At 33.8% G+C, this 25,088-nt stretch overlaps 1 protein-coding gene across 5 annotated transcripts; it reads right to left on the bottom strand.

Moving 5' to 3' along the window:
• Positions 1-1,414: 1,414 nt before the first annotated feature.
• On the bottom strand, positions 1,415-22,350 carry LOC106672019 (rab-like protein 6). Of its 5 annotated transcripts, none has more exons than XM_024230190.1 (11): positions 22,085-22,350; positions 21,280-21,473; positions 21,087-21,216; positions 12,916-13,022; positions 12,357-12,568; positions 8,343-8,483; positions 8,066-8,275; positions 7,637-7,990; positions 7,398-7,506; positions 4,132-4,254; positions 1,415-1,752 (listed from the first exon to the last, which is right to left on the bottom strand). In XM_024230190.1, exons 3-11 carry the CDS (start codon positions 21,214-21,216, stop codon positions 1,594-1,596), a joined length of 1,545 nt encoding a protein of 514 aa, XP_024085958.1. In that variant the 5' UTR covers positions 21,280-21,473; positions 22,085-22,350; the 3' UTR covers positions 1,415-1,593. The 5 variants fall into 5 exon arrangements, with proteins under 5 accessions (XP_024085958.1, XP_024085957.1, XP_024085960.1 ...); XM_024230189.1 differs by lacking the exon at positions 21,280-21,473 and having other exon boundaries at positions 1,415-1,519; positions 1,583-1,752; positions 22,085-22,349; XM_024230192.1 differs by lacking the exon at positions 12,916-13,022.
• Between the last annotated feature and the right edge of the window lie 2,738 nt (positions 22,351-25,088).

The following is a 25,088-nucleotide window of genomic DNA, read 5'->3' as shown; positions in this document are numbered from 1 at the left end:
GTCGTGGGTTCGAGTCCCGTTCGTGACACTAATTTTTCATCTCAACCACTCTTAACATAAAAATTATAAATCTATTTAAATCAGTGCTGTTAATAATTAATCTGAACTTAGCCCAGTTAGCTCTGCCAAAGTCAAGTGTGTAGTTGAATGGCACATAACTGGACACAGGAATTTATTAAAGGACTCAGGGTTATAATTGCTAGATGGGTTAGAAATTGTTAGATTTCTATTGTCGGCAAGAAGAACCTCAAATTTTGGTCTGCCTTGCAGGGTTGTGACCAAGTGATGGGTAACGATCAAATTTCAGATACTGAATGTTAATAAAGGAAAATGTTAAAGTACTGAGGATAGAGTGAAGTTTTTTTAACAGTTACATATGCATTTATTAGGTATCTTTATTACATAATATAGAAGACTTGAACCTGAGATATTTATAATTTATTACAACGCTTAAAAATAAAATAAAATAACATTTTTAACATGGAAAAAATAATTAATTCTCATCTTTTAACAATGACTTAGATATCAATTTAGTAATTAATCATTGTTTCACCTTAGGAATCTTAATTAATTTGATAAATGGGGCAAAGTATTTCAAAATGTTAATAGTTAATTCATACATCTGAATATATAATATGTATTTTATATAATAAAATATGCTAATGTTTAATTGATAATAAGCTGTAAGAACTCTTGATAACTAAATCTCAAATAATATGTATTTTACACAATTACAATTTCTAGACTTCTCACAACACACACACACACACACACGCACGCATGCCACACGTACGCACACACTCACGCGCACACACACACACACACATATATATACAAAACTGTATTAAGAACTGTCAATAAACAAATATAATAAAAATCCTATCGAGTAAAGAAACTTTACTATAAAAAATCAACTCACAGCCTGAACGATTTTTCAATTTGTCAAAAAAGATTGTTTAATAAAAGACTAAACATTGTTATCACAATTGAAAAATATAGTAAAATGTACATACAAAAATATAAAAAGTTATAACAAATCTATATACTTTATGTCAATAATTATAAAATTACATTAATAGTATAAAATCAGCATGCATTAAACATTAATACAATGCAAAATCTTTTCTTGTATGCTAGAATGATCATCCCATAATTATCTTATCAAGACTATTCTGCATTGTATAATGTCAATGAATAGTGATTTTAGTGTCAAAATGAAATACATATTCCAGTTCCCACTAAGAAAAAATTGACGCTTTACATACTAACTTAAAAAAACTTTTATTAAACGTGTATTTTTTTTTATTGCATTTAATACAAAACAATTTTAACGCACTTTTAAAGTAAAGTTTAACACAATCATTTTAATAATAATTCAGATATTTATGAAAATGGTAGAATGGAAGAGAAAATGTGTGGCTTCATTGAAAGGTTTAATTATTCTGTTTGCTTCAAATTTTTTTAAACAATTTCAGTTCGTTCGCAATATAAAATAAATTTAATTTCCCTCTTGATGGCACTAAAAGTAGATTAAAAAAGTTAATTTCTCTACACAATTTTAATAGATAAAATAATAAACTACTTAATTGGTTTTTAAATGGCTTCATAGGATGCATCTCGTGAAGAGAGGAAGAGTTCTAGATCATTAGCATTTTCCTGAGACGACTTTTTTCTTTTCTTCTTTTTTTCTGCTTTAGAATTTTCATCTTTGTACTTGTTGCCCTTCTTCTTACTTTTCTTTTTTCCCTCTGCCTGCAATACAAATTGTTATTTTTTATTTTTTTTGGAGAGAGAGAGAGAGAGAGAGAGAGAGAGAGAGAGAGAGAGAGAGAGAGAGAGAGAGAGAGAGAGGGAGAGAGAGAGAGAGAGAGAGAGAGAGAGAGAGAGAGAGAGAGAGAGAGAGAGAGAGAGAGAGAGAGAGAGAGAGAGAGAGAGAGAGAGAGAGAGAGAGAGAGAGAGAGAGAGAGAGAGAGAGAGAGAGAGAGAGAGAGAGAGAGAGAGAGAGAGAGAGAGAGAGAGAGAGAGAGAGAGAGAGAGAGAGAGAGAGAGAGAGAGAGAGAGAGAGAGAGAGAGAGAGAGAGAGAGAGAGAGAGAGAGAGAGAGAGAGAGAGAGAGAGAGAGAGAGAGAGAGAGAGAGAGAGAGAGAGAGAGAGAGAGAGAGAGAGAGAGAGAGAGAGAGAGAGAGAGAGAGAGAGAGAGAGAGAGAGAGAGAGAGAGAGAGAGAGAGAGAGAGAGAGAGAGAGAGAGAGAGAGAGAGAGAGAGAGAGAGAGAGAGAGAGAGAGAGAGAGAGAGAGAGAGAGAGAGAGAGAGAGAGAGAGAGAGAGAGAGAGAGAGAGAGAGAGAGAGAGAGAGAGAGAGAGAGAGAGAGAGAGAGAGAGAGAGAGAGAGAGAGAGAGAGAGAGANGTTAAAAATAAATAAAAAACAAGGAGCAATGAAGAAAATGTTAAATGTTTAAAAACTGGTTTTTTTTTGTTTTTTTTTTTAAGAGAAATTGATGGTATATATGTACTTTAATGTTTTCTGTATGCAATAAGAATAAATTGTTGTGTTGAAATTGTTTTTGTCCATGTATATGTATGTTATTAACACCCACTGTAATCCAAATTTTTCAGTACATAATCTGAATACTTCCCTGTGTCAATTAGTTCAGATTATGGAGAGCACTATAACAAACAGACCTAGCCCTAAATATAGTTATTCAATCTTCCTGATTATCTACGTCGACCTTTCACAACTTTTTCCCAGAGGGCCGCCATATTTCATAAAATATTAATCCCACTGTAAATTTGATTACATCAATTTTAAGAGCATTCAAAATCATATGAGATGCATTTGTTTTGTTTTTTATTGTAACCTTAAGCATATTTGGTACAAATTCAGAAGAAACTTTTAAGAATTTCTAAAGTTTATATTCTAAGAAAAGGTGCCCCTATTAATTATGCTTTAAACACACAGTACTTAATTTAACAAAGGTCAATTATCATCGACATGAAACTAACAATTGATTGCTAACCATTTGATTTTTTGGTTGCAATAGGTAAAAATGGTCATTAAGATTTTGAACTGCAATTAAAAAATATATATATGTATGTATGTATGTATGTATGTATGTATGTATGTANGAGAGAGAGAGAGAGAGAGAGAGAGAGAGAGAGAGAGAGAGAGAGAGAGAGAGAGGAGTTCACTAAGTAATGATAATAGGATTTTGTTTTATCAACGATTGCTCTTGAACCATCTGGTGTTCAAATGCAAACCCTTGAAGAAAATTGAGGACCCCTTATTAGTAGTATTGCACTGCAAGTGGAACTAAAGATATGGAGGAAAGGAACTAGATTATATGAAGGATATTTCCCCACATAACAAGATAAATTAATAAAAATTTGTAAAATTTAAATTTAAGGTGGTACCACTTAATTCAAAATGGAAAAACTTCTGTAATCATAAAGAGAACGGAAGAAGAGAGAGAAAAAAGTCATGATAAGAAATTGTCTATCTTTGGGGTGATGAATCTGTAATTCTGTCATTACGGATCATTTCAGTCTGCCTAAACATTGGTCTGTCATATGATGTTTCAGCATTATGCCATCTTCAGTATGTCCGAAGAACAAATCACAAACTCTTTTTACATATGGGGATTGGTGAGATGACCAAATGTCAAAATGCATCTGACCAACCAAACTCAGCGAGGATAGATAGACCTAAAAAGATAGATAACCAAATTTCACGAAATTAATTGATAATATCAATTTAATACTATAAGAAAAATTACCAAACACTTATTTTAAGTAGCAACATTTTATTTTTTTATTGAATTAAGTAAATGATAGAAAATTACCTATTTACATATTCAACTAAAAATTAAAATACACAATAATTTTAAGACTTGTTCTACATAAAATTTTACAGCATTTTGTTTGCCCCTGATTAGCTGTATCATGTTATACATGTTATATTATGGCTCTGTGTTTCAACCTTCAATAGAATAAGTGGACAAATATTCAACAAACAAAAGACTATTTACAAAAAAAAAAAAAAAAAAAAAAAAAAAAAAAAAAAAAAAAAAGTAAATAAAATGAACTCACAAACTGACAGACAGATAAGCAATACGTAAAATATCTTACAACTTTACCTTTAACTTTACTGCAAAAGAAGAATCAGCACATGCACTGTCTTCACCTCCTTCAGGGCTCTCACGACCTCCTGATATATTAATTCTACCAAGCCAGGCGTTAACTTTTTCAGATCCATCCACCTATTCAAAAACAAAAAATAAGCAAAAATATTGATTTAAGCTGTTTCAAGAACGAAGGTAAATGTAATAATTAAATGGTGAAATAAAAAGCATATATAGACTCCCTGGCAAAAATATCACAACCCCTATACATCTTTATTTTAGTTTTTGACCTAACCTGCGATATATTTACATTTATAGTGATAGTGATGGTTGGGTGGTTAGGGCGTTCAACTCGTATTTACTAGAGGGATGGATGGATGGAGGGAGGGAGNTATATATTATTAATGCATTTATCTTGGTGGCTGTAGAAATCCTTCAACCTGTTATGAGCTAAGGGCTCGAAATCCGGATCGTTGGAAAAGAACTTAATGTGAGTATGAACTATCTTTTTTAAAAAAGGATTGAACACCGCACTCACTCCATCATTCACCATTTCTAAAAAGACTCCATATCACATACAAATTTACAATGGTGTTTAAAACGGGGACTTAAAGTAAACCCCTCAAAAACCACCTTAATCGCTTTCGCCAAGAAAAGAAATATAGAAATACAAGGATTACACTTCTATAACAAAATGCTGCTATTAAAAAATGAGGTCAAATATCTAGGAATAATCTTTGATTAACCTGGAATGGAAGGAAGATGGACCTTAGGCAAATATTGGGTACTAAAAACGAAAATGCTATACACGGCAGTAATAAGACCCAGAATAACCTAAGAATCACTAATCTGGTGGAACAAAGCTCAACAAAAAGTAGCTACCCAAACATTAGGCAGCATACAAAGACTAGCAAACCTATGTATCACAAGGGCGATGAGAACAACCCCTACAAAAACGCATTAGAAACGTTGCTAAACCTATCTCCACTGGAAATATTCATACAAGGAGAGGCTAGGAAAAGCTCACTTAGGCTCCAGAAACAATTAAATTGGAAAGGAACTAAACAATTCGGGCATACAACCATAATCAGCACAATCAGACACCCATTATTAGAAATGGGGACTGACTACATGATCCCGGAAACAATCTTCACAACTTCCTATAAAGTCTCAACGGACTATAAAGGAGAGGAAGAACACAGAAGAGCATCAGATACAATGATATGGTACACAGATGGCTCCAAAACAAACGAAGGAACCGGCCCGAACAAGCCCAAAACATGAGCAATCAAACTCATTAGGGAAGTACACTTCGGTCTTTCAAGCGGAAATACAAGCCATCTATGCTTGTGCCCTGGAAAATCTTAAAAGACGTTACACTGACAAAACATCCTCATAAGATTAGATAGCCAAGCAGCTATTAAAGCATTAGCATGTAAAAGAATCACATCAAAATTAGTCAGTGAATGCATACAAAATCTCCAAAACCTGGGGAAACACAACAACCTGATGATATCTTGGGTGCCAGGGCACAGGGGAATTTTGGGTAACGAGAAAGCAGACAGACTGGCCAGAGGAGGATCTGCAAGACCATACATAGGCCCGGAACCTATTCTTGGGATAACAAAAACAAATATAGAATCCTCCATCGCAGAATGGATTCAAGCAAAACAAAAGGAGAAGTGGATAAACTCTAGCGGTGCTAGACATAGTAAACTTATGATGAAACAACCCTCACTGAGACTGGCAAAAACACTGCTGCAATTGGAGAGGGCCAAACTCAGAGGAGTGGTAGGACTACTAACCGGTCACTGGTATCTGAGAAAACATCTACATAACATGGGTATATACATACAGCGATGATCCCATTTGCAGATTATGTAATGAGGAGGAGGAAACAGCCACCCATATCATCTTCGAATGCGAAGCAACAGCTCAATGGAGGTTTAACCTAACGTACGGAAAAGAGTTAGGGAATCAAATTGCAGCAGTAACAGCCAATGACCTGATACTTCTAAGAAGAAGGATTGAGTCTATTGACTGAACTAAGGAACGAGGAAGGTACAATATGCAGCCAGAAGGCTGCAGTGCCTGGGGAATACAAGCCCCGCTTCCCAGTATCCTTTTCTACCATACCATACTGTCTGTCTGTCAAGACAAATATGGTCCTCAAAGGCCATGAAAAAAATACTCAAGCGTTCCCATATCGTTAGAACCGCAGACTGTCCATGTGGAGGTGGAGAACAGACCTGGACACAAATTATTCAAGATTGCAAACCCTGCTTCCTAGTAACCTTTTCCACCATACCATACATACAAATAACATAAGAAAAAAGCCTCTAAAAATTGAATTAAATGTTCTAAATTCCACCTTCTTGAAGAATACAAGCCTAAATTGTTCCCTGACATATTTTACTGGTCTCAAGTGTTTAACCTGCTTATCTTCTCTCTATGAGAGCACTGGGTTCCTGAATCCTTTCTATGAGGTTGTTCTTAGTTGCAACAGTATGGAATAGATTTCATTATTAAGAGTTCCTAAAATGTAGAAGTCCATCCAGGTTAAATCTAATCTAGTTGTTTTTTATGTTCAATTTTTTACAAAAGGATATTTTTTGTTTACTTTTTATTACTGTCATTATTTTTGATAAAAGTTTCAAATCTTAATGATAAACTTTTTAAAACCATTTTTAACTGAATAATCAAATTTTAAGCAATTAAATGTCAATTTTATACTGGTAAGTACATGTGTTTAAAGCTAACTAGTAAAAGCAACTTTTCTCTAAACACCATATATGTCAATATTTACAGAGCCAAGAAAATCTTACTTAAACTTTAGACAAGAACGTAGGAAACTCAGAAAAATTTACTTTCTGATTTTTTTTAAAACTTTGTTTGCTTAAGGTTATAATAAAAAAAGAAACAGTATTTTTAATGCTCTTAACATTGATGTACTCAAATTTGCAGTAGTATTATTAATACTTTACAAGATACAGGTGCTTTATAGGAAAAATTGCGAAATGTTGAAGTAACAAGAAAAGTGAAATATCTCAAATATAACTCAAAATCAGACTATGGACAATAGGGAATTTTCAGTCCCATTTGACATTTAGAATAACCTCCTGAAGTATACGTCTGTTCATGGGCCACCCTGTATAGTTGTCAACTGAAGTCTACTGAAATTGTAACTAATATCAAATTTCAGTCCTTCAATTATTTTATATTTTCAGCCCCCTTTCATCCAAACAGCTTTATATATAGTAAATGTTACATACAAGTACTACCTTATTTTCAGAGGTTTGTTTATACAAAGAATTAGAAGTGGGATTGTCATCAGGATCCACATCATCCTGATAACCAGCGACTAACGGATTTTCACCAACATCGCCATCACTAAAATAAGAAAAATATAAGTCTAATTAAATATTTGACTGACAATGAGATTTGTACATCTTCATATTGATTTAAAAAAAAAAAAAATTATCAATTTTTTTAATTATTTCAATTTTGATAGCAAACAAACCTATCAGTGTCAAATACTGGCTCCTGCACCTTGGGAGATCGTTGTGTTGGAATCTCTTCGAGAAATGACTTGTCCAATAATCCACCATCTGGAATGAACTCTTCAACACTTGTTACAACTTGAGATACCACATTCAATGTGTGGTCGGGTGATCTCGTACTTGGTTTGTTGTAAGTCTGACTATTGGATTTCATTTCGTGCATGGAAGTTGATCTATCAATCGGCATACCTTGACCAAGAATGATCGAAGGAACATGTGCAAGAGTTGTGTTTAAGTTAGCACAGCTCTGGCTTAAATTCACTCCAGAAGAATCTGCTGCTTGCCTTCTCCTTTTGCTAAGACTTTCTAAGAACCTAGCAATGTTTAATGTTGGTATTATTAATGATAAACTGTACATATATTAATTGAATATTAATGAAATTATTTACAAATTATAATCAGCATCAGGCCCATGCTGGTATATATCAAGTTCTTCTACAGTGAGATTCAATTCCCGTGAATTAATTTCTAACTGGCACAATAGAGTTTCTTTTTGCAATTGAAGAAATGGCAAACAGAAGAATTTGTGGATATATTTTAAACCAAAACCATTCGACATTGACGCTTCTGTATACCTTATTTGAGCAGCTCCTTTTGGCCTTAAAAATGTTCACATATAAAAAAAATAAAGCTTAAAAATTATTTAAATTTATCACAAGAAAATACCTGTGCAATGTTTCTATGAAATATGGTACATCCTCCGGGTTAAGGGTTCTATGATGAGACATATCACAATGATTTCCTAATATCAATACAGGGATGTCCGTGGGAATTTTGACTATTTCCTTTTGCACATAATTGAAAGTCCTAGGGAAATAATTTTTCATCAATATTCATTCGAGAAGAGGAGTAACATTATAAGAAAAAATATAATAGCAATATAAATTGTTTTTATATAAAGTAAATAAAAATGAGCTCCTCTTTTCCCTCAAACATCTAAAAATCAAATCATTTATTGGATTTTAGTAACTACTTAGGACTGAATTTTTCACCATAGGATACATCATAAAGAAGTAAGAGGATAGAAGTATGACTGAAAACAACCCTCGTAAAAGAGGAAACTCAACCCAAGAATACTTCAGTGTATCAAAAATGAGATTATAAAGAAATCTACAATCCACTAACATTCAGGACCACGTGGCCCTTGGCCCAACCACAACCATCTTTCAAGTTGAATAGATATAGAAAAATGTGCACAAGAAATAAATAACAAACATCTCAAAGGTGCAACAATAATACATAAATAGCCAAGTAGCTCTAAAGCCTAGTCCACATTTGGACTCAAAGTTGTGCATCATTGTTGTGGGGCTCAATCTCCTTTGAATCTGGAATTTTGTGATTCAGCCCCGCAACATGTCCCCTAGTATCTGGAGAATATTGTGGGTCTACATGATACAAGATTTTGAGGCCCATCGAAACGGGATTCAGTGATACAATGTTGCGCAACACTGCAAGTGTGGACGCATGTTCCGGGGGCAGCCAGAGTGTGGCTGGGTGTTTCACAGTAAGGGAAATTGAATTTCTAAGTTTTGTGTTTTATTTAAACCCCTTCGGTGCAACCATTTGCAAAAGATTTTAAAATCTTGAGGTGTCTTCCTTAAAATATTGACAAATCCCCATTCCACCTTCTAGCCTTAATGTGTCCAAAAGATCGCGGCATTTATCATTGTTGTTACTAAACAATATTTGGACCCACCATCTTCTTTGATTTCTTTCATTTCTATTTTAAATTAATAATAACAATGACAGAAAAATATCCGTGAGGTCTAACTCCTGAGACATTTTCTAGGGAACTGCCTCTATAGTGTAGACGTGACTTATTGTGGTGGGGCAGCCCCAAACAGATGCACAACATTTTTTTACCCTGATGTGGACTAAGCGTAAAGAATCTGCAAGCCTTCAATATCAACTCAAACATTGTCTGGAACTGCCTGAATAACCTAAAAAATGGATTCTACAGATAGCTTAATGGTACATATACTAACCTAACCATTTTTTACCTCAACCCTACATAACTCCTGTAGGAACCCAACCCCTAACCCATCCTTAAACCCTTCTTAACTAACCTAATCCATCCCTTATAACTCAACCTAACCTAACTGTCCCTTACCCTAACCCTACCTAACTCAATACAAACAAAAATTTTGTATCCAGCCCAAAAACTTAAGTATGTTATAAAAGGGACCCTTGAAACATCACATAATACCAAATCCATTTTATGGCACAAACTATAGCCATTGTGATAGAAATCAAAAATGAAGTCAAATATCTGGGCATCATACTAGATAAAACACTAACGTTTAAGAAACATATCAGCTCTATCATCACAAAGGNTAGCTCTTAAAGGGCCATACCCTGAATCATTATATCTATCTATCTAACTATAGCCATAATAACAGCAAGCCATAGAAACAAATAACAAACACTGCAAAAGTACCACAATAACATATCAGACAGTCAGGCAGCTCTAAAGGATCTTCAAGCCTACAATATTAACTTAAAAATAGTCTGGAACTTTATCTGCAGATACCTTAACCGAGTGGGTCTCAGGTAATGAGAAAATGTCAGACAACGAGGCTGCAGATAAACTTTTCTAAAAAGGAGTCTCGGATCAACTCATTGGGCCTATGGCCCTACCTAATCTAACCTAACCCATCCCTTACCCAACCCTCCTTAACTAATCTAGCCCATCCTTTACCTCAACCCTACTTAATTAACCTAATCTGTCCCTTAACCTAACCTAACCCTTCCCTTACCCCAACCCTACTTAACCTAACCCTTCCCTTACCCCAACCCTACTTAACCTAACCTAATACATCCCTTACCCACCCCTACTTAACTAACCTAATCCGTCCCTTAACCCAACCCTACTTAACCTAACCTAACCCTTCCCTTATCCCAACCCTACTTAAGTAATTTAATCTGTCCCTCACCCCAACCCAACCTAAACCATCCCTTACCTAACCCTACTTAATTAACTTAAGTTGTACCTAACCCTAACTCAATACAAACTAATTTCCTGTATCCACCCCAAAAACATACATATGTTAAAAGGGACCCTTCAAACATCATATAGTCCGTTAAAAAAAGAACTGGTCTCTTAGGTAACTGAAGAACACTACAAATAGTGAGAATGTAAGCAAAAAAAAACTGCTCGCAAAAATAATCTAATGGGTGAAAGAAGGAAACCTACTTAACAGAAAGGAACAAAATATTTTTTTTTTTCTTTTTGTTTAAGAATTACCATACAGAAATGATGAACAGTCTAAGAGAGAAATGATGGTCAATGAATGAAAAAATAGTACCTTTTATAAAGATATTCAACCTGATATTGAAATAAGCTGGTACCACAAAAGTTCCATTCCCAAAGGGTATTACAAAACAATTTGTAAGCTAAGAGCAAACCGCGCCGCCATACCAACCTAGTGTGTGGGGTTACATTCATTTCAATGTATTTTTCTTGGGGTTGGTTACGTGCTGCATCACGCCATGTCGCGCTGCCCTACCGACCTAGTGTGCGCCCAGCTTAACAAACCAAGGAGCATCAAAAGATATCCTAACTTTTTTATTTTTTTATCATTTATTTATTTATTTTTTGAGGGCTATCAACCCTAGCATTATTTAAACCTATCAAGCCTAACTACTTTATTTTATAACACCTATATCCTATTTAGTCTGTTGTGTATAACTGATCCCATGTGTTACTTTAAACATCATCAAAGAAACTTCTTGTTTTAATCTGGTTTTTCAATTTATTAGAGGGTAGAGCAGCATGAGTCTGGTGTATGCTTCCTTGAGGTGTTTCTTTATAACGAAGTTTGAGATTAGCTGTGCATCCAAGTAAACTCGTAAGTATTTTAATCCATGGACACTTGCATTACTACTGACTTCTTTATTTTGAAAGGCTACTTACTGGGTTTTGTAGTTGCTTTTTCTACTTAAGGGTAAATGTTTTTGCCACACGTTTATCTGAATTAACTTTCAGGTTAATTCTAGTGTGTACTACACACAATTAGAATGATTAAAATCAGCAATTGACCAAGACCAACCTCCTGGCATTGCCCCTTCAGATTTTTACTTATTCCAGACTATTCTATTAATGGGAAAACTTTACTTCAATTGAGGACCACTGAAAATGTCATCAAGGATTTCATTAATGACCTGAGAAGAGCTTGTAGAACAGCATTACAAAATTACATGAAAGATGGCAACAAGTAGTGGAATAAAATGATTGATATATTGTTAACTAAATTTGCTTATAACTATCTGAAATTTTCATTGAATTTACTATTTACAAAAAATAATTCTCTATGAATTTAAATTATAATCAGATAAATATACTTTTATTTTATATTGGGCTAATATAATTTTTTTTGTGAATCCTCACATGGTGTGTTAATACTTTTTACCACTCCTGTTCAAGACATATAAACAAACATATTCAAAAGCCACTGAATGCCATGAGAACTCTATTGTGTAGCTGAACTAACATATAAGGAATATTATCAACAAAAGCTTAGATTGTCATTGTCAACAGGAGAAAGAGGTCAGAATGCACTCTACCGAATCAAAATTTTATATCACAGCACAATACATAAAATGATTAAATGTATACAAAGGTGGCAATTACTTTAGATTAGATAAGATTTAATAACATTATGTATCATAAAATTTAATTACCAAACTTTTGTTATATCCAAAACTAAGATGACGCCATGTGTCCCCTTGTAGACGTCAATGAATTCTGCATCCAAGGCTGGTGTGTCACATTCTTTAAGTTTGAGACCTTCGATTTTTTGATTAGTCCGTTTCTTTCCTTTATCGACAATATCCCACACCTCCACTTTCACAACATCATCTGTTGTTTTATAATTCCATTGTATGCTCGCTACCTAGAAAGAAAAAACAACATTTTTAATTATTGTTTTAATTAGTTTTCCCGCTTATTGAAATAAACTACACAAAATTATAGTTAATAAATATAGGCAAAAAATTTCTCTGAAAGTAACATGAATTAATTATTAACAAATAATAAACTTTTATTAATTTTTGTTAAATAATTATAAAAAATATTAGGGATAAGGCAAATTTACAAGAAAGAAAAACAAGGAAGAAATGAAGAAGCTGAGGGTTTTTTTATCTTTCAAATTTGCCTCATCTCTGACCTTCTTTATATAGTTATAATATTAAAGCTGATATCAATCATATCAAATTAATTTTTTTAAACATTTAAACATACTTGAATTTCTTCTGTGGGTATATATTCTTCAAGAAATTTTTTCCCTTGAAGCCGATGAAACAAACAAGTCTTTCCTGTACTCCTGTCACCCTTTATAATAATTTTCACTGAAACACAAGTTAATCAATTGTTTTATACTGTTTTTGTACAGTTAAATGCTGTACAAATGAATTTTCATGCGTTTAGTTATTACATCATTAGTTTGGAAAATCAAAAACACTTCTGTGTATGAGTCAGAATTCTGTCCATTTTGATTGTAGCACATAAAAATCCAAGATTTGTTATAATTGAATCAAAATATTAAAACGACTGACTTAACATGTTTATTTGAACTTTCCATTTCAACCAAGGTTTTGAAGGAAATGGAGCCTTCTAGTCAGTTCAGTTTTCTCGTCCCGCATAACGAGTAGAATTCTCACAATGAGCAAAATATCCCATAACAATGACAAAAGAAGTTAAAAATAATCCCGTTTTATTTGCAATTTAATACTTCCTTGAAAGCTGATTTGTAATTTTTGTACATTATACTAATGCAACTTATTAGCATAATGAATTAAACAACTTGCATACTAACAAGAATAGTATTAAAGCCTGATCAGTGGCAGTCAAGAAATACATAGTTCAGGAGAATCTATTGGTAAAGTTCATTACAACGAGAAAAAAAAAAGGTATTGGGCGATTTCAAATTAAACTAGCACAAAACTTCCATATTTAAACATTAAAAGAATAGTTATTTTTGGTTTTCTCTTAATTTTTATTTTGCTTTTTAAATGCAAGAAAATAGCTATATAACAGTGTGTGCCTTTGAATGTCCTTGTATGTTAAGTATAGGTATAAATTTCTGTTTTGAGCCCAGATGTATGGTACACCATTGGGGACAGCATGGAAAATCTGGTATATGTTTTGTTTAGTTTTTTATTTACATGGGAGTTCCAGTTAGACTCCTACATACTTTACAGCCTGTTTTTTATTTATTTATTACATTAATAGCAAATAGCCAATAATCCAATATATACATATACATATGTCAATATTACATTTCTTATACAACTATTTGAATTTTCGTAAGAAGTGCAAAACAGATTGAGGTCTATATCATATTGAAGCAGATTCTTTCTAATAACTGAGGACAACAAATCAAATCATGTAATAATTTTTCAAGAAAAATAACATCCAAAGCAAGTCTCAATTAATGTTTTAACGTTCATAATAGATGTGATATAATCATAGGAAACTAGGTCAATTTTTGGACCTAGTTTATAGGCACCATATTTAAGAAATCTGTTCTGACATATTAAATTCTGTGAATATATTTTTGATAATTTGGTGACATCACAACTGAGTTAAATTCCAAGATGGGTATCAATGTAAAATAAATTTTTAAACAGTTAACACTATTAAATTCTTTTGTATTTCTTTTGAAGAAACCAAGTAGTTTTATAATTTTATTTACAATAGTTTAAACATGTAGATTAAAGGAAAGTGAGGAGTCAAAAATAAAATCTATCCTTAATATTAATTAGAACTGTTAGTTCAGTTTCCCAGTTTTTATATTTACAATTAAGAGGTTTTCCTAAGGTAGTAAATGTCGACATTTTTCTATATTTAATTTGATATTCCGCCATCGATGCTCTTGTACTGCACATTCACTCTCCATATACACAAAATGAGATATCTACCAAGTACTGAATAGCTGTCTACTTGGACAACCAGGCAGCAATGAGGGCAATTACAGAATTGGTTTAGGATTGCATTCGGGCCCTGTCAAACAACAAAATTACCATTAATTTAACTAGGGCGCAGGGCAGAGGGGCAATAAAGTGGCTGATAAATTGGCTAAGGCAAGTTCAATGAGGAAACCTACTGACCCTGAACCCTTTTGTGTCATACCCAATTGCCAAAAACCTGGATCCATCTGACAATGGATAAAAATAAGTCTTAGGTTCAATGTGAAGGTAGATTGGGCCAGAAGCATGTAAGATGAGTTCATCAAAGAACCATTGCAGAAACTAACAGCAGAACCACTAAATTTAGGATTTTTTAGTACTAGGATTGTTGGACTGCCAGTCAAGAAGAGACAGTGGAACATGTCCTCTGTGCGAAGGCCTATGCAGGTGAGATTCCTACTCCCAAGAGGGGAAAAGCAAGAACTGAAGGAGTCCTTAACAAAGCTCTGAGATCTGATAGAAAGCCTTAAGATGAATGAAAAGCACGATAAGCCGATATTGGTCGTGATATGTAAAATTGTAAAGAGTTCGACTCCTTTTAACCTTAATCTTATATGTTTTTCACATTCCTCTGAAAATTGATAGAAAACAAGATAAAGAATATTATAACAATTGATTATTTTATTTGTTCACTATTAAATCACTACTCATGATATATTTGCAGGTCCAACAAAGATGCTGAAGGAATTTATTGCTGGTTTTGCAATCCTGCTCTTTTTGGTGTTCTCAGCCTACAGTGAGGAGGACAACTTCACCGGACTAAACACACTGGAAAAGACATATAAAGATTTGCAGAAAAATATTCAAGAATTGATAGAGAAAATTGAGGGCGAAGAGGATAATCACAAGGAATGGGACAAAAGGTTAAAAGATTTACTGCAAAGAACTGACAAAACAGAAGGTACACTTTTAGAGATGCTTACAATACTTCAAATCACAACTGCAGAGATACAAGATAAAAAAGAGTTATCAAAAGAAATCAAAGAGCTAATAGAAAATTTCAAAAACAATGATGTCGAAAATGTGAAAACAAAAATTGTCAATCTTAGCGAAGGAAAAGTTTGGAGAGTTATCAGGCAAGTCTATGACTCAAGGGAATCAAACTTTGATTTGATAATGAATATTGGAGATTTGGTAAGATATCCATATAATCTCTACATCTACAAAGCGCTGAGAATGGAAATGGTAATAAATGGGCATCACAACGCTTTCAAGCAACTACAACTATTAAAAAGCTTTGTAAAAATTGAAGACAATGTCAAAAATGAGCAGGTTAGAAATATTGAAGTATCTCTGAAGGAAACCATAAAAGAAAAGGCTGATTTGGCTTTAACTCATAACACATCGATGCTAGAGGTTTCCCAACTTTCTAATGAATTGTTTGATTACAATGAAGAACTTTTTAGAAATTTAATGAAAGAAGTTATTAACACAGTGTATAAAAGGATTGAAACTGTTAAAATTATTGACTTCATAGAAGATTTTAATGAAACACAACGAGATCTGGCTGTTAAAATATTATATGACATCATGACAGAACAAAAAGATGTTATCTTTAAGCAAGCAACTACTCTCACTTTGCTGAAAATGTCTAAATTATTAAAGGAATCTAATACAATTAATGTTAATGATTTGTACATAACAAAACTAACTGAATGCATTTCCAGAAAGAATTTTGAAGAAGGTAAAGCCATATGTCAAATAGTCTATGACTTTGACAAACAACTGTTTTTTGACCTCAACAAAGCATTCATTGATAGTTTTTACAAAATTGGTAAAATCAAAATAATTGACTTTATTCAAAGTTTAAATAATAAAGAAATGGCGGTGAACAGCTTCTTACACATTTATGATCAAATAAATGAAAACAATGATTTATTTGTGAATGAAAACAATGCAATTTTTTTAATTAAATTCTACAATTCCATGAAAAATTATACAATGACAATTCAAGATGTAAATGATAAAATGAAAGAAAGATTAGACAGTATTTTGAAAACAATGCCAGATGTAAAAAATAATTTGGTAACTGCTGTACAAAGTGTTTTAATGGATTCCAGTTTATCCCAAAAACTCCTCCACCGAATAAACATCTATGATAAATCCTACTTCAACAAAATAATGTACAACGTTATTAAAGGTTTTTATGAAGGAGAGGACAAAGGAATAGTTTTAAATCATATTAAAAATCTTAAAGATAAACAGCAACAATTGAACAGTTATCAACTGCTCTATAGCATCATGAAAGAAAACAATGATCTTGTTATTACAAACAAAACACTTCTTATTATCCTCAAGTTCAAAGACGATGTTGAAAGCATAAACATTGACGATTTAGACCTGGCATTAAACAAATACCACAGTGAACTTATCAGCAAGCTTCCAAATGTAAAATTTTTAATGAAGGAGAGATTTAAATATTATATACTGAATCAGAGTAACCCAGTAGTTCTGGACATGATGGATCAAATTTCTCAATACAATATAAATCTTGTTAAAGAAATAGTTGATGAACTTGTTAGAGATTTCTATGGAAATGTGAAGCTTAGCTGGATCCTTCAAAACTTATTTAAGTTGAAATACATAGAAGAGTACATAATAGGCTGTATAGTAATTTTTGAGCATATAGAAAAAAACGGCGATTTGATATTCAAAGAAAAAACTGCCACAGATCTTTTTAATTTACACTCATCAATAGACAAAATAACCAAAATGCCCAATTATAAGAATGCTGTCAGCAATATTAAACAGCAAGTAGACTATTTAAAACAACGAATCCCAAAAGTTTGGGATTTATCAAAGCAAGAGATAATTAATGGTCTAATTTATTACAACAACCTTAACGAGACAAGAGAAATTGCAAAATATATATATGAGCATAATCCCAAAAAGTTTGAGACTATCATAAAAGCTGTTGTAGATGATGCTTACAAAAAAATATCAGTTACAAAAATTCTTGAATTTGTAGAAAGTTCGAAATACATAGGTATGCACATCCTTGGATATATTGCAGTGTTTAAAAATATGCAGAAAAATAAACACTTGAATAATGCCACAATTTTCCATCTAGTTTATAGAATGAAGACACTTATGAATGCAGGAAATTATGAAAAAGTGCAACAACATTATAAAGATCAATTTGACTTTTTAAAACTAAGGATTCCATATTCAACTAAAAACATTGTATTTGCTGAAAAAGTGTGCATTAAGAGCCCTATTAGACAGGAATTCCTCTTTGCAGAAAATGACCACTATTGGTTTGATAAGCAAAGGCGCAACTGGTTTACTCTTGTATCGAAAGGAATCAATACAAAATCCTATTTTTTGTTCGAAAGGTCTGGTGAACATTTTCTTCTAAAGAACACATACTACAATGAATATGCCTACAGTTCTCTTCGGTATTTCAATAATGACTTCACAAGAAGGATGATATTTAGTGCCACAGACAAAACCTTTGGAAACGATAGCCTCTGGGCAATTGAGCCATATGGCGATAACGTCTACATAAAAAGTGTCAAATACCATGAATACCTCTACTCTCCAGCTAATTACTATTTGCAAGATGAAACGAGAAGGCGGATATTCACTTTTGTCCCACAGACAAAAGAAAACCTATTTCTCTGGACAATTGTCGACTGCACTGAATTTTGAGAAAATTTCTAAGCAAATATCCCCAGCTAAATACATCACAAATTAATTTTGTACCAAATAATGTTTCTTACTATTTGCTTATAATTATACATACACTGAAGTAGATTAATATTCTATATATTTTTTAATCTGGTGTAATTCCAACAAAAATATGATGAAAAATATATACATAAATTAATATATTCAATTCGAATAATATACTTTATGACTCCTTTTTACTGAATCCTTCAATAAAAAGGAAAAGCTGCTAGCAGTGTTTCTTGTCTTGGAGAATGCATTTGATTATACCTGGAGAAAGCTAATTTTAGATATCCTATTAAGTTTCGGTATTACTGGTAATATTATGAAATTCGTAGAAAATGTTTTGAAAAATAGAAGTTTTAGAGTCAGGTACGGTGGTACTCTCTCAGGCTAGTTTGCCCAAGAAAACGGGGTGCCGCAAGGTTGTGTATTAAGTGCTATGTTGTTTTGCGTTGCCATTAATAAAGTCTTAGAGTGTGTCAATTTCCCAGTTGAAGTAATGTTGTATGCTGACAACATAGTTTTATTTGGTACCAATTAAAATATTGAAACCCTTTAACACTATATGCAAAATGCAATGATGTAAGTAAGTGGTTGTTAGAAAATGGCTTTAAGATTTCAATGTTGAAAACTGTAGCTGTCCTTTTTGCTCAAAGATGACCTACTACATTACCGGCCCTGCACATTCTCGGAAACAAAGTTAATTTTGCTGACTCTGCTCAATATTTCGGTCTAACTTTTCATAGGACTCTAAATTGGTTGGTTTACCTTAAAAGGCTTAGAGCAAATTGCCTTCAAAATATGAATTTGCTAAAGACTATAAGTTCAACTTCATGGGGAGCTGACCGTGCGAGCCTTTTAAGATTATATAAAAGTATAATACGATCTAGAATCGATTGTGGCTGCAATGCGTATGGTTCAGCATTAGAAAGTAAGCTCAACTGTTTGAACCCAATCCAAAATACTTGTTTATGATTGGATACAGGGGCCTTTCGATCAATGCCCGATAAATAGCCTACTGGTTGAAGCTGGAGAATTGCCATTAGCGTACAGGCGACAGTTTCTTGACACTAAATTTTTTGTTAAAATCATATCATCTCCACTACACCCTTTGAATGATTTATTTCCAAATAAAAACATCATCTCCCTTGAAAACTGTGATAGCAAAAAGAAACATTTCGCTGTACGCTTCCTTATTTTTACACAGTCAAACCAACACCATTCCAGCATTACAAACTATCTCTGTCTCTACATCTCCCTGGCTTTCACCAAAAGCTAATTGTCAGCTACAACTTGCTAAACTACAAAAGGAAAACATCCCACCATATGTATACAAACAAAATGTTTTAGAAATCCTAGCTAACCTTCCGCATGCTACCTTAGCATTTACTGATGGGTCGAAAAGCTCAAATGGAGTAGGAGCTGCTTTTACATCCAATGATAGGAAATATCTTTTCTCTCTTTCTCCAATGTGCAGCAATTTTAGTGCTGAGCTAGTGGCAATACATAAATGTATACATANCTAAAAATATTCCGTAGGTAACAAAATGTTACCAAATTTCGAAGTTATGAGATACACTGATTTATAAAGTTTGTAAGTTAATGTAACCTACAAAAGTATATTATAGTCATAGAAACAGAACTAACCTTGACTGTGATAACTTTAACCCACCACAGATTCATCACATTTCTTAATTATTATGTTTACTCATTTTTCAGAATTCAAAAGTGTAAATGTATTTAAAAAACATTAACAGGTGGTGGTGAAACACATAAGTATTTATTTAACAAGATGGAAAGACAGTCAATTATACCTTTTATTTCTTCTTTCTTTATTTTTTCACAAATTGTAAAGAGATAAAATTTTCTAATCCAAGAAGATGCAAATGACAAAAAGAGGAGTGCCTCCTGGGCCACAGGAGCATCTGATACAGGCATACCTTGAACTGTCGAGTGCCACAGTGCAACTAACAGACTCGCTATCATTTAAGAAATGACGAGCTTAAACTAAATTGGAAGCAGTACCTAAGATACACATCGTCATGGCTTAAAAATACGCCTGACGTTTGAAAAGCATGGAACCAATAGTTGTGACTCACAGATGTAACTGTGGAGTTGAGGGTTATTTACTGACAATTTCAAAATTTTTGTTTACTAATTGTTGTTATTGTTTTGGTAAAACTTACACTTTTATCAACAATATTCTTTTGTTTATCTTCTTACATAAACCACACAAAACCTTTTGAAAAACTAAAATGAGTGGAATGAACATTAAACAAAAGTTTGTTCAAAAAGTGAGGAGCGGTTAGGAATGAAGTATTTTAGACAAACACCTCTTTTATGTTTTTCTGATGTTTTGACCTTTATTTGGGTCATCTTCAGGGCAAAAAGTGTGGCACTATTCTTGTGGTGTCATGTTTGTTTGTGTGATATTATGATAATTTTCAATTCACAACATTTTCATAAGAACAAACATGACACCACAAGAATAGCATCACATTTTATAGTCTAAAGATGCCCCAAGTAAAGGTCGTAACGTCGGCACAAAAAGGAAAAAGGTGTTTTTCTAAAATACTTTATTGCTGTATATGTAGATGTATTAGTTGGGATGTGTATTATACTGCGCCTTTTAAGAGCTGTGCTTTATTCCTCACTACTTCAACAAATTATTAAACAACTGGTCACTAAATAACACACATTAAACAAAAGAATTCAAGGAACTTAAAGTACACCAACAAAAAACCAGTTTTAACAAAAACAATGGTGACTCACTATTATAATGAACTCCTTTGGCAAATTTCCTTTGAAGATTCTGTGACATTGTCTGGTGGCTGTTGGCATTATTAAGAGGAGGGGCACTTTCAATTTTTGGCCCTGCCAACTTCTTCAAAGCAGAAAACATCTGAAATGTAAATTTAATTCATTATTATTTAAACTATAATTTATTTTGTTTTAAAATATACACCTTTCCACAAGTACTGGTTATGTTAGTGACATGCCAGGGCTATCTATTTAGTTGTCATAGCTGACGGACTGCATGAGAGACTAAGGCCCACAACACACTGGATTAGTAAAAACAGCATGAGGCTGCTACAGGCCGTTTGAAGCACACCAGGATGATCATTTTATGGTTGGTTCAGGTTGGTGCAAGCAAAGCTCCTAGGAGAGAAAAAGCCTGTGCTTGAAGGGTACAAATGGGAGTCCTCTGGGCTTTGCTAAAAAGCCTTAAGCTTAAAGTAGCTCTAAAGAATGAAGATGTACAATAGACCAATACTGGTCGCAGTGCACAGGTCATAACGAAGCTATTGTAATATAACTATTAATGGAAATGAGTCCACTTTGAATTAGTCCTTTGAAGATCAAGCAACTCAGGGGTTTGTTCTGCCCTACTTAAGAGAGTAAACTCAGCTCTAGTCCAATGATATAGAACAGGAAACAAGTTCTACTGCAATAAGGCATTAGACTCTAACACTAGATCACATAGGAGAGTTGCATTTTGACCAACTTAACCCAGCATATATCCTAACCCTTGTACCTTCTGATTTCCCCCTATTTCATGGTGAACTTCATCTATGGATTTTAACACGTTAGCGTGACCAAGTTATAGAAAATTATGGTTATAACGACTTGTTATTTAACACTAGCATTAAATATAGAATGAATAAGGAAGCGAATTTGAAAGAACAAAATGTATTTTTAACAGCCCCAGCTCCGATTGCAAAAATTAAATGGCCCAGAAATTAGAATGTTCATGAACGAAATTTACTTACCCTAGTTCGCACGAACTAGTGGAACTGTAGGTCAGCAATCACTGAGATATCTTGAGTAGAAATGACCTGATATATATGTTTCCATATGAACGGGTCCGGACGTCAATCCTACACCACCGACTTGCTCCTTTATATTAAAAAAGTAGTGAAAAAATTTGTATTATGCCTTGCGGTTATGGTTTTGGTCGAATCATATGATTTAGAACGTTGTTTCTATTCGAGAGGTTGCACAAGTCACAAAGGTTTGTTTGTTTGATTTGTACAACGTTCACAGTAAAAATGTCAAAACACATGATCGACTGGTCGGCCATTGTGACGTCACATTAAGGGTAATTGGTGAAGTACCGATCATTTGTTTTACTTGTAATTAAAGCCCGCATTTATTTTCAATAAAAAATCTCAAATATTCCAAATAATTTGGCTAAACATATTAAAATATCCATCATGAATGCCAGAGTCATACCAAACTAATAAATAAATAATTTCTTTTTAATTTTCAATTTGACTTTATTTGCCCTAGTACATATTCATTTTGTTCGTGTAGGTCCCACCCTGTTCTCCGTCCTTCGCGCCTATTTCTAGAAACTCGAGTAAAAAGACAAGAAGTCCTCTCACTCGTACTTCCACTTAATCTCTTGGTCTGTATTTTCCCACTTTGAAGGGAGGAGTCTCGATCAGTTTCTCTGAAACGAATCTCCCAAGCTAGTGATGGTAAAAATGATTCTTTTAAGTGAATCGATTCCCTTCGCATTCAATCCCTGGGGGTGAGTCGATTCTTTTTTTCGATTCACCCCCACTCCAGTTACAAGTGCTTTACAATTGCTATTCACGCCGAAGCTGCAGCCGTAGAAGTCAGTAGTTGGACAAGGATAAATCGCCAAAACACTTCCCCAAACCAAATCTGCACTCAAAAAAGATTATGGTGACTGTTTGGTGGTGTACTGCTGAGGTTGTTCACTATAATTTCCTGAATTTTGGTGAAACTATCACAACAGAGAAATTTTGCCAATAAATTGAAAAAATGCACGGGAAACTGCAACGTGTTTTGTCCAGCATTTGTAAACCGCCGAGAAGGGAAACCCCCCACCACGATTGTTTAGAGTCATCTATAAAGACCGGAATAAATAAATAATAGCCAAATAAATAAATTAACAAACAAATAAATAAATAACAACATCAATTAGTTAATATTCAATTCTCATATGGTTAACGCGCACTTAAATATAAATTTTAACAAACATAAGTAGATGCCTTTATTTTTTGAGGCCAATAAAGTTTTGTAGTTGAAAGGCTTTTCGATGTCTTTCATTTCATACATTTTTACGAACCACCATTCTCTTTGTAGCGCATATCTTTTGCAGATCATCATTGCGTGCTCAAGATCATCTTTCACAAAACATCGTTCGCATTTGCTATTCTCGCGCTTTCCGATTTTATATAGGTACGCGCCACAGGTCCCACGGTTCGCCCTGAGTCTGGCAATTTATTGGACAGTCCTTCTTTGTCATTCCTGAATTATAAAACCAAGGATACCGATTAATGTTGGGATTTATGGATGTAAAAAAATGCTCCTGTGTGTGTAGGCTTTCGTTTTCTTTAATCCATTTTTGATTCACCATCTTCTTGATTTGGGGAATAGGAATAACTAGAAGCTCACCCTCATGAATAGCCCGCTTAGCCAGGCCATCAACCACCGTGTTACCCACAATACCAGAGTGGCCTCGCACCCAAAAGAAATGCTGTTTTCACCCCTTTGTTCTTTTTCAAGTCGAGAATTCTTTTTGCCACCCAAATGACCAGCTAGCTGCTAACGGTTTTAAGGTTTATGTTTTTTAAGGCATCCAACGCCCTTTTCAAATCTTACAGTATTAAAATTCTTTCGCAGCTTAAATTGCTTTCGCATGCATATTCGATGGCTTTATAAATTGTTAAAACATCAGCTGAGAAGATAGTAAATTGTTGTGGGAGTTTTTACATTTTCCATTTTCCTCGTTGGGATCATACCAGGAACACCCCGTTCCTTCTATGGTCCTAGAGCCATCAATGAAAATGAAATATGGATTTGGGTGTATTTCCGCAATGTCAGTATTGAACATTGAGTTAACCACCCATGTAGCGGTTTCTGCATAATCTCTCAACGATTTCACATTCTAGAGAATTCAGTCTAGAGCAAAAGGATTCGTATTCCAGTTCAAACACTGGACAAATGTTCCCTTTGTACAGCGATGTTACGAGACCAATTATTTCTAAATATGCGTCTACTAGAGGGGGGAGGCTTTTTCTTTTCCCAAAATTTTTTTGTTAACACCTCTATATTTAAAAACGTTATTTTTTATAAGTATCGCTGGTCAAGGAATAATTACTTAGGACAAAATTGGAAGCTAATCGTTCAATATGTAAAAGCAGTGGGGGTTCACAACTTTCCATATCTATTACTTTTATTGGAGTGTCTGACAAACATCCCAACCATCTTCTCATGCATTTATTTCCGAACACACTTAGGTGATTTAAGTGTACTTTGCTGGCGTTACCGAAAAAAAAAATCGATCCAAAATCTGTTACACTGCGTATGCATGACCTATAAAACAGTAGAGTTGTGTCGGGATCGGCTCCCCATCTCTTTGAAGAAAAACACCTGAGAATATTTAAATATTTTTCCCCTTTGGCTATGATCAGGGAGATGTGTTTTTTCCACAACAACTTTCTGTCAAGTGTTAGGCCCAGAAATTTGACAGACATGCAAACTGGTATGGTGAAACCGCCCAAACAAAGCTCCCTAATGGAATAATCCTCTTTTTTGAAAAAGGGCATAATTGCTACTTTGTAAGCGAAATGGTTAAATTGTTATTTTTTGTCCAGTTTGAAAATTCCATCATAGCTTCATCCAAAGCTCGAACCCCTGCCCCTATCGATCTGTTTGTTGTGTGAAGTCATATGTCATCAGCATATTGTATTACGCTAATGGAGAGGGATATGAGTTTTGAGATCAAACCCATATATTAGG

This window comes from Cimex lectularius, unplaced genomic scaffold (assembly GCF_000648675.2).
Source record: "Cimex lectularius strain Harlan isolate CLEC.00 unplaced genomic scaffold, Clec_2.1 scaffold396, whole genome shotgun sequence".
NCBI classification, from domain to species: Eukaryota; Metazoa; Arthropoda; class Insecta; order Hemiptera; family Cimicidae; genus Cimex; species Cimex lectularius.
This window is presented reverse-complemented; position numbering and strand designations above follow the sequence as displayed.

Coding starts and splice junctions, on each gene's coding strand:
- LOC106672019 (XM_024230190.1), bottom strand. CDS start 21,216: ATGTTTTCTGCTTTGAAGAAGTTGGCAGGGCCAAAAATTGAAAGTGCC. Junction 8,276..8,342: donor TTCATAGAAACATTGCACAG/GTATTTTCTTGT, acceptor AACATTTTTAAG/GCCAAAAGGAGCTGCTCAAA. Junction 1,753..4,131: donor CTTTTGCAGTAAAGTTAAAG/GTAAAGTTGTAA, acceptor TTTGTATTGCAG/GCAGAGGGAAAAAAGAAAAG.